At 42.1% G+C, this 17,734-nt stretch overlaps 1 protein-coding gene across 1 annotated transcript in view; it reads right to left on the bottom strand.

Annotated features, from left to right (window-relative positions):
• The window catches only part of kek3 (leucine-rich repeat, immunoglobulin-like domain-containing kekkon 3 protein), a 277,971-nt gene that overhangs the window by 15,416 nt on the left and 244,821 nt on the right, over positions 1-17,734 (bottom strand). Inside the window, exon 3 of the mRNA XM_073971596.1 lies at positions 13,133-15,967. Coding sequence (XP_073827697.1) covers positions 13,133-15,480 — 2,348 coding nt within the window. The 5' untranslated portion in view covers positions 15,481-15,967. The remainder of the gene's footprint in view (positions 1-13,132; positions 15,968-17,734) is intronic.

Genomic DNA, 17,734 nt, shown 5'->3' with positions numbered 1-17,734 from the left:
ACATATCACCTCATCACGAATCATCAAGTTCTCGATAACATTCGAACCGTCTACACTTGAATTCAGAATACATAACATTTCCGAACTTTTTCAAATGGTTTCCACAGGACTTCTAAGTTGTGTTTTCTTTTCCTGCTTATATATTGTTTTCTGCTTGTTCATATCGGGGCTCTCTCTCTTGTAACGCTGCACCTCTCTTTCTAGATCATGGCAACTGAGTAAGTACTGCAACGAAAGCATGCCATTGTGTTGACGTACTGGAAGAATCGTTGTCTCCTCATGCAAGGGGTCCACTGAATACATGAGGAGGCACTCTGTTGCGGTTTTAAGGGCGGCATTCTGACAGGTTTAAATATTTTTCCATCGGGCTGCAATCATATTGGGGGATCAAACTGGTGCCGTATAGCTAACCACAGACCGACTTATCGCGTTATAGATTCGGGCAACAAGGTTTAGGGACTTGAGGATCTTGTTCCTATATCTCAGCTTGTAGCAGAAAGCTGTGGCATGCTCGGACGATATGAACCTTCTGTCGATTGCGACCCCTATATTTTTTGGGCAGTTTGTGGTCGGAATTCTGCTACCATCGACGTGGAAATTCAACTGTGTTGTTGTTGTAACAGTGTTTGTTATTATGTTTGTATGTTCGTTCTTCTGTTCATTCTGGCTGTGGATCCATCTCCACTTCCAGGAAAGTGGCTTCTTCGATGGTATGTAACCACAGATTCACTACAGTTAGATGAGTAGGTTTGGCTGGGCAGTTGAAAAGGTGTTTTGTGTCGTGCAGGCCCATGCCACATATCGGGCAGATGTCTTGCACGGCGCGGTCGATTTCCGCCAAATAAGAATTTAGGCGACTGCAATATCCCGAGCGTAGTTGAATCAAAACTACTCTAGTTTGTCGTGGCAGTTGACGCTCCTCAGCTGCAATAGATGGGGGATGTATTTCGAGCACTTTATTCACACTATAATTGTTTAATGCCTTGGTAACTTCATCCGTTTGAATACTATTTAAATCTGCTTGATATTCTTGTTGATCTAGGGGTTATCGTTGGACCTCACCCTCTAGAGCATGGATATCCTTCCTGATCTGCCTGAATGTGTCGGGCCTACCCACAAGATGGTGATTGGGATGGCTCACACGGTAACATCCAAGCAAGTACTTCAACGAAAGCATCTCATTGTGTTGCTTTACTGGAAGAATATTTGCCTCCTCAGGTAGATGGTCCACTGAAGATTTGAGAAGGCACCCTGTTGCTGTTCTCAGGGCGGCATTCTCGCAAGTTTGAATCTTTTTCCAATTCGTATCACATAATCTCGGGGACCAGACTGGCGCCGCATAGCTTACCACAGACCGACCTATCGCGTTATATGTGGTCAACAATGTTTCTTTATCTACACCCCAAGTGCTGCCGGCTAGGGACTTGAGGACCTTGTTCCTACTTTTCAGTTTGTCGCAGATAGCTGTGGCGTGCGCGCACGACGTAAAAGTAGTGTCGAATGTGACCCCTAAAATGTTGGAGCAGTTTGTGGTCGGAATTCTGCTACCGTCGACCACGACATTCAATTCTCTTCCAAACTGCGCTGTCGATTTTGTGGCGGAAATCTGCATATTCCTCGAATGTGATAAATGTGGTAAAATCGGTTAACTAGTTGTTCAGTCTCTCACAGATGTCATCAGGATAGGTACCCGACGCCAGGATCGTGCAATCATCCGCATACGTTACGATCTCGATGCCGTTCTGGAGGGGGGCGGAACACAGGAGAGGTAGAGGCTAAACAGTTCCGGAGATATCACCCTACCTTGGGGAACTCCCTGTTTCACTCTTCATGGTTTGAATACCACGTACGACTGGCGTCCACACATATAATTGACTATCCAACGTTTCAAGCTTGGCCGGAGGGTTGTCTGCTCAATGCCCTCAAACAGCGTGGAGTGCCTGACTGTATCAAAGGCTTTAGATAATTTAAGCGCCACCATCACTGTTCTATCGCACGGCCGTCTTCGGTTGAGTACTTGACAAATATGTGTGGTAATGGCGTGCAGCGCAGTTGTCGTGCTGTGCTGCTTACGGAATCCATGCTGATGATCGGCAACTTGATAGCTATTTCTGATACTGGGGAGGACTAAGACCTCAAGGGTCATCGGCCAGTACGATTCACTTTTGCTGGCATCCTTGCCGGGCTTCCGTAGTGGGACCACTCTGCCCATTTTCCAGACTTAGGGAACAATGAGGGTGGATAGCGACAAGTTGAGAACTTTAGTGAGATACTCCACTTCCGGCTCATCCAGCTGCTTCAGCATTAACATGGAGATTCCATCAGGGCCCAACGCTTTGGATGATTTAGCGCTCTTGATGGCGTTGGCAACATCATCAATTGTAAACTGTGGTGGTTCCTCCTCGGCAGGGAGAGATCTGATGCGACGTAATACTCTTCTCTTCGCCCTGTCACTCTCGGGGTGCTCGACAAACTGTCGATTGAAATAACTTGCGCACCTTTTCGGGTCAGTCAACATAACGTCGCCAAACGTGACTGAGGTCTTATCTTCCCTTTTTCCAGTGTTCGAGAGTGACTTAACCGTTGCCCACAATTCACCTATACCGGCTCCAATGTTGCAACTCTTCAGATGATTTAGCCACTTGTTCCACTTATCCTCGCCGACCAGCCTGTTAACTTCCAGTGTCAGCTCTCTGACTCTGGGGTCTTTGGGGTTGGTTTGGCGAAGCTCATCACGCTCATTTGCTAATCTCGTCGCCTCTGCTGGGAAGTTTGGTCTTACTTCGGGTATTCGACCAGCAAGGATATAGAGAGCCGCTGCAGCAGTGATGAAGTCTCGAAACGTCCTTTCGGCTACCCGAACATCAGAAGGATTGGGCAGTTCTCTGAAGCTGTGATTGGTGAACTCTCTGAAACCCACCCAATCAACTTTCTTATGATTGACGAATGTGCGGCGTTCAGAGGTAATGAAATCGGGTGGTCTGCTAATGGAGACAATTATGGGGAGATGGTCTGAACCAGGGAAATGACGATTTGCGTGTTAACTTCCAGTGTCAGCTCTCTGACTCTGGGGTCATTGGGGTTTGTTCGGCGAAGCTCATCACGCTCATTTGCTAATCCCGTCGCCTCTGCTGGGAAGTTTGGTCTTACTTCGGGTATTCGACCAGCAGGGATATGGAGAGCCGCTGCAGCAGTGATGAAGTCTCGAAACGTCCTTTCGGCTACCCGAACATCAGAAGGATTGGGCAGTTCTCTGAAGCGGTGATTGGTGAACTCTCTGAAACCCACCCAATCAGCTTTCTTATGATTGACGAATGTGCGGCGTTCTGAGGTAATGAAATCGGGTGGTCTGCTAATGGAGACAATTATGGGGAGATGGTCTGATCCAGGGAAATGACGATTTGACAGGTAACGTCATTTGTCAGACCAGGTAACACGATTGTTATATCTGGCGAGCTGTGACACTCTCCTCTAATTCTGGTAGGGGCGTCCTCATTGACCGTGCAAAACGTAGAGCTGTCAATCTGCTCAGCCAGCGCTGTACCTCTCTGGTCGTTTCCGAGGGCCGAATGCCGCATCTCATGATGCGCATCAAAGTCCCCAAGGACCAGACGATTATGACCATCCAAAAGCGGGCTAATGTTAGGCACGTAATTAGAGATACAGCTATTTCTCGGCGGGATGTATACGTTCAGCAACTCTATCTCGGTAGTTCCACACCTGACTGCTACCCCCATAAATTCCATATACAGGTCATTAGAGGCAGGCTCAAGCGAGATAGGTCTGTATTGGACAGACTGGTGCAATAGGAAAGCTAATCCCCCACCTTCACTTCTGGTGCGATCCTTCCTTAGCACGTTGTAACCATTTCAACGTTGTAAGCTACAGTTGTTGAGCTTGGTTTCTTGCATCGCAGCGACTTTGATATTCCTCCGACTCATGAAATCTACTATTTCCTCGATCTTACCTCGGAGTCCATTGCAATTAAATTGCAAAAAGGATGCATTTTCCGGGATTGGGACAACAACGGCTTGTGTTAAAGACTGCATGTGGGGTTGTTGTCGAGAGGACTGCGGGGGAGTTTCATAATCAGACGACGAGGGAGTTTCGTAATCCGATGACGACTCACTGGGGACTGTATTCACACAGCATGCAGCAACATAGTCCCTGTCGTAGTTCCTTACGTGGGCAAGTCCAGAGCAACCCCTTAGATGCACCCACTCCTGACATTTATTGCATCTCACCGAAGGCTGGATGTGCGTGAAGATGCGGATGTGACAAACCGAGCACAAATATATTGGTCCTGGGTTTTCCTCCGTCCCGGCACGGACCGAAAGGATTCGGAACAGGCATTCCGGGATATGCTGCTCCCAACACAGAAAAACGAAACAAATATAAACTTATGTACACTGAGGTGGCAGCCGCTGGCCGGAACAATGATGATTGTGTGGTTCCGGGTCAATCCGGTACAAAGAACCCGCTGCCGTGGGATTGATTTGATGTTTATGTTGACAAATTTTGGTGAATCATTTTTGTGACCCCTTGGAACCTCAAATGGCAAATTAAATTAAAAATTGTAGATAAAATCCTCAAAATAACGAAAATACGGAGGTACCGTTATATGGCGGCTATACCGAAGCATGGACCTATGTTGACAAATTTTGGTGTAGAAGTTTTGTGACCACTGGGGACTTACAGTTAGTTCGGTCAACAAATGCAGTTAAAATCCTCAAAATACCGAAAATCTGGAGGTACCGTTATATGAAGGCTATACCAATAAATGGATCTATGTTGACAAATTTTTGTGACCCCTGAGAACCTCGAATGGCAAATTAAATTAAAAATGTTATCTAAATTTCTCAAAATACCGAAAATACGGAGGCGGCTATGTTGACAAAATTTGGTGTAGCAGTTTTGTGACCATTGGGGACTTCACAAGTCAAATTATAAATAGTTCAATCAATATGTGTAGCTAAAGATGTTAGCTAGATCAACTCAGAGTTTTCTTTTGATCAAGAATTTATGTACACTATAGGTTCGCAAGTAATTAGTTCAATGCGTTACAAAAGGAAACACGAACTCAACATGCCCTTCAGGCGTGGGGCCTAATTTCTGTACGCCGCCTTTCATACTATGGTGGAGGATATAAGAAATCATATCTGCCTAGAAACTTAGGGCTTCCCTGTCAAGTACGTGACCTTAATTGCTTGACCAACCCTCATATATCACGTCCTAGGAAAGACAATCCTTTAAAATGAATTGTTTGGCATCACAAAAATGAATAACTAATGAAAGGCAGGACAACATGGAGGACACAAGCACACACACACATAAACATAAACAAAGGCTGTAGAAGTGTTTGTTTCATATAAGAGGATATAATAGATTCAAATAGGTTTGTTTGTGTTTGAGTGCTTTCTTTGTCATATCCGCAAGCAAGGGTCTGTTTATGTGTGTGCGTACATGTGTCGCACAACACAAGTCCTTGAGAAAAACATGACAACAGACACACACACACACATAAACATGCAACATAGATATTATTTAAGAAAGCACATACTACATGCTTTTATTACCAAAGACTCTCGAATTTATAAGAAAATGGAAAACAAGACGGCGACAAAAAGATAAAGATGCAACAGCAGCTGGAGTAGATATGTGTGTGTGTGGAAAATGAAAAACCCCCTTCTAGTATTTTGCACATCATTAGTGAGTGTTTCTTTGGTTTTTCTAGTTTTGTGATTTCTTTTGTTTTTGTTTTTTTTTGTGAAAACGCCAGCCACAGCAAACCAAAGGACAACAACGCTTAAGCAACAAAGCCGGGCCAAGAAACAGCAGCTACAACATTTAAAGATGTTGGGAAATAACACTTCAGCCAGAGACTGAATGAGTAAGCATGTGAGAAAGCGTGTGTTTGTGAGTTTTAGCATTTGTGTGTGTGTGAGTGTGTGAATATGTGAACAGGCGGAAACGGAAGGTGAACACTTGAAACAAATATACATACATACATTATGATAACTGTGGAAAAAGTGTCAAGTATAAGCTATAATAATCTCAACAAGGGCACCAGAATGAAACTACTATCCAAGTAGTAGTTGTTGCTTTTGTTGTTGCTGTTGTTCTTGTTGGTGTTGGTGCAGTGGATACAAGTGATGTGTATGAGATGACAACAAGCAGACAATAATAAAGACAAAAAACAATGAAGATTCACATGCATTATAACAGCACCACACTAATACACAAGCAAAAGCAGTAGCAACAACATTAACTCTAACGCTAACATCTGCAGCCAGTAATATCAGCAGCAGCAACAACAACATCAGCAGTATGTAACAGCGAGCGTTAGAAAAGCAAGTGTGACAAACAAAGCGGCAGCACTAAATATACATGGCACTCACTAACAAAGAGACATCAACACAATCAGAATGTAAGAGAGAAGCTCATACAAGATGCACACACACACACACTGATACAGAGACACAGAAGCAGACACTTAGTTAAGACAAAAGACAAGACTTACATAGAGATACACGTTGATACGAACATAACCTTTGGCTATGAGCAGACACCACCACAATAAGGTTCACACACAAACCTCACACACACACATACACGGAGTGACACGTAGAGTGCAAGGATCCAACGCCAAGTCAACGGAGTGATAATGTTTTCCTCCAACATAATAACGATGATGCTGATGGAGGAGGAGAAGGAGGCGGAGGTAAACTAAATGATGACATGGACGAATCCGACGAAGACCAAGTTGACAGTCCCAGACGGGTTAGCAAATGTCCGTCGGATGGAAGGGGTTTTTGTTGTGTTGTTGCTGATTGAGACTATGAGTCGGTGACTGTTACTGTTGCTGAGATTGAGTGGTGGACTGTTGTGTGCGATTAGTAGTACCATGATTTTTCAAGTAATCTACAAGAACAACAACAAACAAAGTAATAGAGAAAAACAAGTACAAGTGCGAGATAATAACGTTATACATGTATGTATGTAGATATAAAGGTATGTTTGTTGGATACAAAGATTTCTGTGTTTACAAGAATTTTATTTCATATCCGGATGTTCTTTAAAGAGGTTTTTAATTTTTTTAATTTTTGTTTTTTAAATGGAAAAGAAATTTCGTCACAACTAAGATATAGCGATGTTTAAAATTGAGAATATAAAACATTTGTTTCATGCTCGGTCCCAGATTGTCATACAAAGGCATTGTTGTGTTATAAAACAACTACAAGAGAATTGGTCTGCTATTCCAACAGCTACCCGTTTATTTAAAATCAACAATACCAATTGCAAGGGGTTTTTGGAACTTTCAGATCATTATCCAAGAAAATAATTACAACTAAATTATATTGTTTTAATTGATATTATAAAGTCTACCTGCAGTAAAAACCTACACTTTGAAGCAAGTGTGCGGGAGGTGTAGACAGAAATGATCCCACATATTTAGACATTTCGGGGCCCAAATCACGGTAAGTACTAGTTTCTGCCCGCTTTTGAAATTTTAACACGACCCGAAATTTGATTTTAACTGGATTTAAAAAGAACTGCTTTGCACTTTTATGGAGGAAGCTCCTAAAGGAATGGGCCAAAATATTCCACCTTTGAATTTTACCTAAGTTGGGGATTCACTCCTTCCTATTATTATCGTGTCCTCAAGGCATTTATTTGGTCGCCATAGGTTTTCGGGCCATTATGCCAGGAACCATGGACTCTCCAACGACAAACATGACCACAGATGCGGTCTCTTCGATAATGAATTAACACGGAACCACACAACACCCGTGTTGCGGTCATTGGCTGTCACCTCAGTGTACACATGTTTATATTTGTATCGTTTTTCTATCTGTGTGCTATAGATTAGTAAAGAAACTTCAGACGGCTCCAGTAGGTGATTATAAGGACCCTGAGGTCATATAGAGCTCAGTTGAATACCTTAGAGGCTGTCGACAGTCCGCAAGAAGACCTGAGACTTTTTTGTGGATAAGAAGTGCACCTAATTACAGTAGAAGACTTCCAATGTCACATATACGCCATTAGAAGATCTCAAAGGTATTCTATATATCGATAGAATATCGTAGAGGTGTTCAATAGGTCAGTAAAACACCTTATTGGCCTTTCTTAGGTATACAAAAGATCCCAGAGGCCTTATTTAGGTTACTGGATTACTTTAGAGCTAGGTATGCAGAAGATTTCCGAAGTCAAAATTGGACCACAAGGCCACAGATGTTTTCAATATGTCATTAGAATGACTGAACGTCTTCTAGAAGTCAGAGGTCAGCAACAGTTCTTAGAAGTGTTTCTCAGGTAAACAGACGATTACAGAGTTCTCCTGTATGTTACTGGAAGACGTCAGAGCTTTTACCAAGAGGTCTTTTTGAGCTCAACTGAAGAGATTAGAGACGTTTAAGAGGCTGTAATAAGCCTTGAGGGTGTAATAGAGCTTAACTGAAGATCTTAGAGGCTTCTGAGGGGGTTGTGATACGCCCTAAGAGGCCTTTTTTAGATAGGACGTAGTCTGTAGAAGTCTTCAGATGTCACTCATAGGTCAGTAGGACATCACAAAAGTATTCTACAGGTGGATAGAAGATCTTAGATGTCTTCTAGAGGTCAGCAAAAATCCTTAGAGGTTTTTTCTAGGGTAAACAGAAGATTACAGAGGTCCTCTTTATGTTACTGGAAGACATCAGAGCTCTTTTATAAGACGTTTGCAATATGCATTATGAAAGACCAAGAAGTCTTTTTGAGCTCAACTGAAGAGATGACAGGCCTTTAAGAAGCTGTAATAAGCTATGAGAACTCTTTTGTGGATAAGCAGTGAACCTAAGGTATGTAGAAAACTTCATAGGTCCCCTATAGATCAGTAGAAGATCTCAAGTGTTCCATAGGTCGCCTTAACTAATTTTAAATGGAAGGCGCTTAAACCTGGGAAGTTTTTGCAGATTCTGAAACTACAATGCTCATAGATGAGAAATATCAAGAATCAAAAAATAAGATCGCTGGAAGGATTTCCAAATAAATTGCGATTTAAGTTCACATTTTTAGGGGTTCTTTAAGTTTTCACGATTTTGCTTAGAAACAGCAAGTCCTATGTAAATGGGCCTAAAGAAAATGTTGTGGCTGTGAAAATTTTCCACAAGATTGACCTTTATGATATTTTTGTAGGTTTTACCGTTTTTGAGATACAGACTCATTTCCATACGGCTTGCGGTTTCCAAGCAAAATCGTGAAAACCAAAAAAAAACCCTAAAATTGTGAATTTTGATCGCGATTTATTTAAAAATCCCTCCTGCGATTTTTTCTGTTTTTCAATGTCTCTTATCTGTAAACATTGCTGTTTTAGAATCCGCGAAATCTTCCCATGTGAAAGCGGTTTTCATCAAAAGTTAGTTAAGGCGCACATATATCTCAAAAAACGGTAAAACCAACGAAAATATCAAAAATGCCAATCTTGTGGAGAATTTTCACAGCTACAACATTTTCTTTAGGCTCATTTACATAGTACTCGCGGTTTCCAAGCAAAATCGCGAAAACCTAAAGAACCGCTAAAAACGTGAACTTAAATCGCGATTTATTTGAAAATCCCTCCGGCGATTTTTTTGTTTCATGATATTTCTCATCTATGAGCATTGTAGTTTCAGAATCTGCAAAAACTTCCCAGGTCTAAGCACCTTCCATTTAAAATTAGTTAAGGCGCACCGTGTGATATGAAATGAATTTATTGGACAGAAGAAGATTAAAAAATAAGAGGACATAAGAAGTCATCTGATGCCTTCTATATGATATTAGAATACTCGTACCTGAGAGATACTCCAGAGGTGAGATCTTTTTGAGAGGGTATTAGAAGTCCCCAGAATTCTGCAAAAGTCCAGTTTTGGCCTTCAGGCTTGTAGAAGACTTCAGAGACACTTTATAGGCATTTAAAAGCCCGAGATCATCAGAAGATACGGCAGACTCCAGTGGTCTTATCTATGTCAATTGAAGCATACAAGTGTATAAATAGACCTTTAGAAGATCAAAAAAGTCTCCAATAAAATGCAAGAATATCTCAGATACATTTCATCAGTGGACCCTGTGCAAGAGAAGGCGAAGTACGACAAATACCGTGAGGGTCGTCTTATCGTCATATATTTGATAAGAATCCACCTACCGACTTGTCTGGAGGTATCTTCATGATTCAGATAAATAAGATAAACACAGAGACTTCGGTTTCCTGTTCCCCACAGAGAATTCGGCTTCCTGTCCCACACGGAAGCTTCGGCTTTCTGTCCCACACGGAAGCTTCGGCTTTCTGTCCCACACGGAAGCTTCGCCTTTCCGTCCCACACAGAGACTTCGGCTTTCTGTCGCACACGGAAGCTTCGGCTTTCCGTCCAACACAGGTACTTCAGTAGTCTGTCTCACACCGGAACATCGTTCCCTGTTTATAGAGATACGAAATAGTTTGTACGAGATGGTAGCAGTAACTATAGTAGCGTTAGCTAGTTATCACATCGTCGTACTCAATCGACATCAGCCGAGCTCCCTAAATCATCAGTCAACACCTTCCCGATCATCACCGAACCGTAGAACTAAGCAACTTCTTCGTTTCCGTTCATCGACAGCAGTCATCGATTATCTTTGTTCATCAGCCGAGTTCACGATCATCGTTAGCCGAGTTTCATATCGTCGTCAGCCGAATGATCAGCAATCAACACGTTCCCGATCACCGTTAAATCGTAGAACCCGAACGCCAACCAGCTTCGTCTCCACAACAAGCGCAGAACCCGTTTATCAATCAGGCTCGTCGTTCCCGATCATCAACGCAGTTCGTCATTAACGAACATCGTCGATACTAAAACATTAATCAACAACATTATTCCCGATCATTCCTAGCAGTTAGTCCCCCTTATCACCGGTCTTTTATTCTATTTCGTAAGATTTAGTGGACGCGACGGGGCTTACCCCAGCCGACGAAAACACCACGTTACAAATGGCGCCCGAGCAGGGACCCGAGAAGCTTGATACCATGAAAATAGTCCATCAATGGAATCTAAAATTTTCCGGCGAAGAGGATCTCCCAGAGTTTCTGGAAAGGCTGGAAGAGTTGGCCGATTGTTACCAAATCACAAATAATCGATTAATTTCTACATTACCGAGCATTTTGGAAGGTAACGCTCTCAACTGATACAGAATTAAGAAGGATGACATAGCTACGTGGAGCTCGTTTTACAGGAAAGCCGAAAAATTCGATACTTACAGCAGGTTGAACACTCCTTCTACAACTGCCGACAGTCCAGCCGAGAAAACGCAAAGCAATATATACTTCAACTATTAACAATAGCCAGACAACACCCTACCCTCCGAACCATGGATCATCTGAACCGCATATACGATGGCCTACGACCAGACTACCGCCTTTATGTTCGCCGTAAAGACTTCAATAGCCTAGACGAGTTAATATCGCTAACAGATGAGTTTGAGCAGCTGAAGAAGGAAGAAACCCGCAATAAAAGACCACACACATCGCACATGGTGTCCGAAGCAACCAAAATTTACAACCGATCAACCCACTGCTGGCGTTGTAAAAGAAGAGGACACATTCGATTCCAGTGTATAGGCAAAAAGGAGGAAATTTTGTTCGTACTGCGGCATGGACGATGTCAAGGGACTGTGAATGCCAAAATGGCGTTAACGGCGACCTTGAACACCCCGGTCGGTATTACACCTGGGTGGAGATTAACGGTCGAAAGATGTGGGCTTTAGTCGACACCGGATCCTCGCTTACTTTCGTACACAAATCAGTTGCCAGTCTCTTAGAAAGTAGTGGGGTGGTCCTAGTTGCAGCTAACCGGAGAGTGCAGATGGCCGACCAGGAAATGGTTAAGTGTAACAAAGTCATAAACACCTATCGTGAAAATGCGGTCCTCGATATACATCCCCATCTATCGCAGCTGAAGGACGTTTAGTTTGAACTACTTTCGGGATGTTACAGCCATCTAAATTCCTATAGGGCAAGAATTAATGACACCGTGAAAACATCTGCCAGCATACGGTGCAGGTCCGCATGACAAACTGCGCCTTTTCTACAGACCTGCCACGGTAACTCCACTAACTCCTCCAGCTTTTTGGTTACAACCAATCGGACCAGCTGCTTGTTTATACCTGTACATAGAGTCGGAGCCGGGTCAAAAAAAAAAAAAAAACGAAGATACATACGATACTGATAAAACAACAGTCTAGAATCCTGATGACATGCAATAACCCAAGAACTTAGACAAAACAACCTTAAGGGGAGGATGCAAAAACAACTGCAACTGATCGCATAACATGACAATGCTTTGTGAAAGTCCTATGTTCCCAAGAGGATAACATGAAAGGCTAATTTTTACCGAATTAACTGCAACTTTGCATTAAAGGTATCACCGGAAAAATTGTTTGGCACTGGCATGAGTACTCCGAAGCACATCCCCCGTTTTTCGCTTCTGAAGAACGTCAGCAGCTGCGACAAATCAAAGAATGTAGCAGCCGCTCCAATTCCTATGGTTCCAGGACTGACGACACTGTGCAAAACATCTGCACGGCATGTGGTACAGAGCCCCACAACAACTTTGTAGTTAACCATTGACGCAGCTACACCCATATTGGAGGTAGAACCAGAGACAGATTGAGCAGGAAAGTGGAAACATCGTATGTATTAACTTCAAATGCATAAACCTCGTACCCTTGGAATTCAAAACGATTTCGAGTATATTGTGTAATATTGCCGTCAAATGTAAGGAAACCAAATAGAGTGCTGTTGAATGGTAAGCCCCTAAAAACATTTCCTTGAGGTAGGGCCTACGAAATTTTAAATATTTTCCCTTTGTATTTTTTTTCTCTTTTTTCGTTTGCTTTCCAACCCTTATTGTTATCACTTTTTTATAACATTTTTAGCGATTATGTTCTTTGATTTTTACACCTGATACGTCCTTTTACTCCAATGTACAAGAAACACGTATTTCACCTAACAAGAAAATACCCTAAGTAACTAATTTCATGACAGTCCAACTGCAACTGAACTGCCCCTTTTTAAAATTCTTTCGAAATTGATTTTAGCCTTAAAGCAAAAAAACACCAAAAGAAAAACACAAATCGCCACACTTACCCAATATCTATGAGCCTTGGTATGTGCAAGTCTGTATCCTCTTTGCCGCTTGATTTCAAGCTCGCCTGCGTTGAATCCAAATGAGAAAGGTGGCAATCTGGACCTCCTGCTGATTGAAAAGCTGAGCTCGTTTTCCAACGTGGCGTTGTTAATGAGGTGCTGGTGGTTGTTGTTAGCGTACCATTATTATGTGTTGCAGATGTTAGCAGCATGCTGCGTTGATATGTGTGACCAGCACCACCACCACCGCCAACACCGATACCCACACCACAACCCGAACTACTACCCAAACTCTGCTGCATATGATCATTATCGTCATCATCACAGTGGGTGGGTACATTGCGATAATCGCCATTACGTTTTGCACTACCACCACTCGGATTGACAATGGCACCACCCGTATCACCACCATCATCAGAGCCACAATTCAAAGGTGTTGTGGCCGAACACAGATAGCCATTTTCATTGTCATGGAAAATTTGGCCCTGTGTACTGTTGTTGCCGCTTTTGCCTACAGTTTCCTGTAGGCCTGTTTTGCCACCCAAATCCGGTTTGTTTGAGCCGCCTATGCCTCCGGCACCAGCCATACGCGAAGTCATTTCAATTTTTTCATAGCTTTCCGTACGGCCCTGCGGCACTGTATTCCACAAACGCATTTTCCTTTTGCGTCGCAACGAGCAAAAACATATTGCCCCAAACGATGAACCTGCCACAAACAGCAAGGCTATGAATATGCACAGCAGGATAACTTTGAAGCCTAAGGGCGCCTCTGGGGGACGTCTGGAAACGGCCAGTGTTACGGATGCCTCTACTTTGCCAGCCTTATTTTCCGCTGCACATGTATAAATACCAGCATCTTGCATATCCGCCGTGAGTATGGTCAAGTTTGAGGCATTGCGTAGCATATTGACTACGTAGGTTTTGCGGCCTTGTGTGGCGGCAGCAGTGCGTGGGCTGGTGGAGGGTTGGTCACCATTTGCTGCTGTTAAATTGGCTATTACTCTATTCTTGACCATCCACCGCACCGAAGGTTCGGGTACTCCCTCAACATAACAGCTCATTGTTACGTTGCGCCCTTCCACACCGTGGGCAGTGGTGTCGGTTGCAATGATTTGTGGCACACAGGCAAAATCATCCAAATCAATTTTGTCCCAAGATTTACCAGCCAGTCGAGGGGGACTTTGGCAGACAGGAGGTACTCCACAGGGTATATTTTCTCTTAACATCCAGGCACGCAACGGCCGAAGCGAACACGAACAATTCCACATGTTGCGTGACAAATAAATGCCATGTAAATTGGTGAGAGAAGTTATGGTACCAGATCTCACCTCTGATAGTTTATTGCCGTCTAGCTTTAGGTATTCCAAACTCGATTCCAGACCAGCAAAAGCCTTGACCTCTACCGTTTCTATGCGACAATCACTCAGCTCCAGTCGCACCAAATGCATCATCTGGCGAAAGGCATCATTTGCCACCACAAGTATGGGATTGCCATTCAGTTTCAATTCCCTTAGTTCTGTGACACTTTCCAGGGCATCGGATGGTATGTGGGCCAGGGCATTAAAACTCAGATCCAATTCCACAAGATTTATAAGTCCCCGAAAGGCATAGCGTTCTATGAGTCGCAGACGACACTTGGCCAAATAGACTTTTTGGAGATTGAGGAGGTTTACCTCGGCAAACGTGTCATCCGGTATGGTGGCCAATTCATTTCCACTTAGATCCAAAGCCTGGGTACCAGCATCCAAGGGGGCTGGGATATGTGTTAGATTTGCATTAAGGCACAAAACAGACTCCTTGCCACTCTTCCATTTACACTCACACACACTGGGACATTCGGCCATTGTGCGGTGGACCAAATTGCTGAGGCAGCACAGCAGCCACAGTAGCTGGACCAGGGGTATGCTGCGAAAGCGTTTAAGTGACTCTGTGAACAGGGGTAGTGTGAAACGTGATGCCTGAGAGAAGTTTTTGGATTTTCTTCTCACCTTACAGGAGAGTGTTATGCTCTGAGCGGTATTATCGTCTCCCAAACAATAGCGGATGTCTTGACTTAGGCCATCTAGAGCAGGATATGTGGCTTGTGAATTTGTTTGATTGTGTTGTTGTTGTTCTTGTGGCTGCTTGTCTGGTGTCCCACAATAGTTTGGATGATGATGATGATGTGGAGGAGGCGTTCGTCCATACGGATACCATTGATGGCCATAGAAATACTTTGGAGGCATAAGTTGCTGCTGATGAAATGCATTGTTTGCAAGCAATTCTAGTGGAACAACTCCCACTGCTGTAGCTGCTGCTGCTGCTGCTTTGTCTGTAGATTTTATTTGGTTTGTTTTGTTGCGAGCCATGGCGACATATCAGGCGATTACAGTTATTATTGTAGCAAGTCTGGCATGTAAAGTGCATAATCCACATTGATGGTGTTAGTGTGTCTGTATGTGTGTTGATGCATAAAAACGAGAGGAGTAGGCGTCGAATGAGGTTGTCGGTTTGTTTTATTTGTAGCTACTAGTGGTCCAGGCTATTGTTGTTGTTTGAAACATGGACTATGAAAGCCATTGTTGAGTTTGTTTTGTTACGCTACGTTTTTTTTCACGTGGGAATTTTGTTTGATTTTATTCTTTGGTTTTTTTGCTGTTGTTGTTTCTGCTGTGCGGTATATTTGCTAACCAAACCTGTAAAACCCTTTGATTAGTTGGGTATTGTTGTCAATACTTTGTCTGTGTGTGTAGGTGGTACAGTTTTAATCCACTACTCCTGGCTTGGTTTAGTTATTCAGCACTTCATCAGGGGTGGGGTAGTAGTTGTGGGTTTTTGACATAAATTTTTTGTTGTCTGAAAAGAAAAGAGAGAAAAAAACAACACAGGGATATAAGTATTAAGTTAATTAAAGGATACACTGATTGTGATTAGAATTTTGTATACATATGTATGTTAGAGGAAGATAATAAAGGAAAATGGGGATTTCCCATCCCCAGTAAAAAGTTATGTAGTGTAGTTTTTTTTATCAGCCTCTGTCCCGGAATTAAAATTAAATAGTTCTTATACATGTATAACGAATTAAGGATGAGTATATAATAATTTAAATAAATAATAATAAATAAATAATTTAAATCTAAAATTTACTTAATTTTCGAGAAGGAAAATTCATGAGTTTTAAGTTGCATTCATTTTTATATTCAACCCATATCCAAACTTTTCCATATCTGTATTCATTATATTCCACTCCTGACTCTTGTACCATAGTGCAGTGCATTAGAATATTATTAAGAGCACACCATTTATAATAAATCGTCCATACAAAACCAGCCAAAGAACAGATATACCAACTTTTTATAGTTTCCAGCCAACTGTCATATTTTTCTATAATTTAAATACTGCTGCAATAATAAATTGCAAATATTTGACCCAACAAACGAATGGACTGCAAACACAAATCCCCTGTTGGTTAAATAAACAGCACTAGAGGCAACTGCAACAACAACAACACGCAAACAAACATTAAAGCTATGGCCAATAAGAAATCATAAAAAAATTGTACCAAGCCAAGAAATGCTACCAAAACAACAAAAACAATACCGGGTCTAAATTACTAACTTGTCTTCAAGAGTTGTTTTGACACAAAAAAACAAATGTTTAAAAACAATATTTACCACATACTACTAAAGAGCTAAAGGGTTATTGGCGTAGGATTTAAATGAAGTTTTGGAAACACTTTATCTCAATTAAAAACTTTTACTCTTTATTACACATTTTGTAATAACTATTTGTATATTCGTGATATATCCCCAGCATGTGAGAGAAAAGAGAACTATTCAAAATAAAGTCTTAAGTTAAGGTCACACTAGGTAAATATTTGCTCCAGCTACCGGCAGTGTGCTCTTAATGAGAGCAATTGAGCGTTAATAATGTATTCGAATTTGTGCTCACTTGCTCTCAGTAAGCGCACACATCCGGTCGCTGGAGCAAATATTTGCCTAATGTGACCTTACCTCTAAATTTATCCGCGAACATATCTCAATCTGTACTTAAGCCTAAGCCTCTGAACTTCTGTGGAGGTGGTACTGGAAGAAGTGGAGCAATATAGTCCATCTTCGAATTTGACATATGTATGTAAGATTGAAAGAACGATGACGATGTACAAAAATTGGGCCAAATGAGGACCCCATTAAAGGCCTTTACATATTTAAGGTAATTATTTAAGTTAGTATGGACCAACGGCCGATAAAAATTATATTGTCGTATGTGTAAAAAAATCAACAATTTTAAAACGCACATTTTCGAAAAATATTGTGGAAGGTACCCGTAGGAATTGACCGATATATTCCATCTACGAAGATGATTTATATGTAAAAGAAGTATTACGAAGCGCAAAGGGTGGACCAATGTCAATCATTCCTTTCGATAGTAGTTGTGCCCATCAGGCACTTTAGTTAGTTCCCTTTGGATTTTTCTGAGCTTTTGAACCATTTTGGACTATTTTTAAAATGTTTTCCCATATAGACCCTCTTGGAATTTGGTATAAGTTTGGAAACAAATTTACGATGTGCAAAGTTTTGGGTAAATCGAATACTCAATTCGTAAGTTTTCGTGATTATATGA

Source organism: Musca autumnalis, unplaced genomic scaffold, assembly GCF_047663935.1.
Source record: "Musca autumnalis isolate F117 unplaced genomic scaffold, ASM4766393v1 scaffold_2, whole genome shotgun sequence".
Classification (NCBI taxonomy): Eukaryota; Metazoa; Arthropoda; class Insecta; order Diptera; family Muscidae; genus Musca; species Musca autumnalis.
The sequence above is the reverse complement of the archived record's forward strand: the minus strand, read 5'-3'. Positions and strand labels throughout refer to the sequence as shown.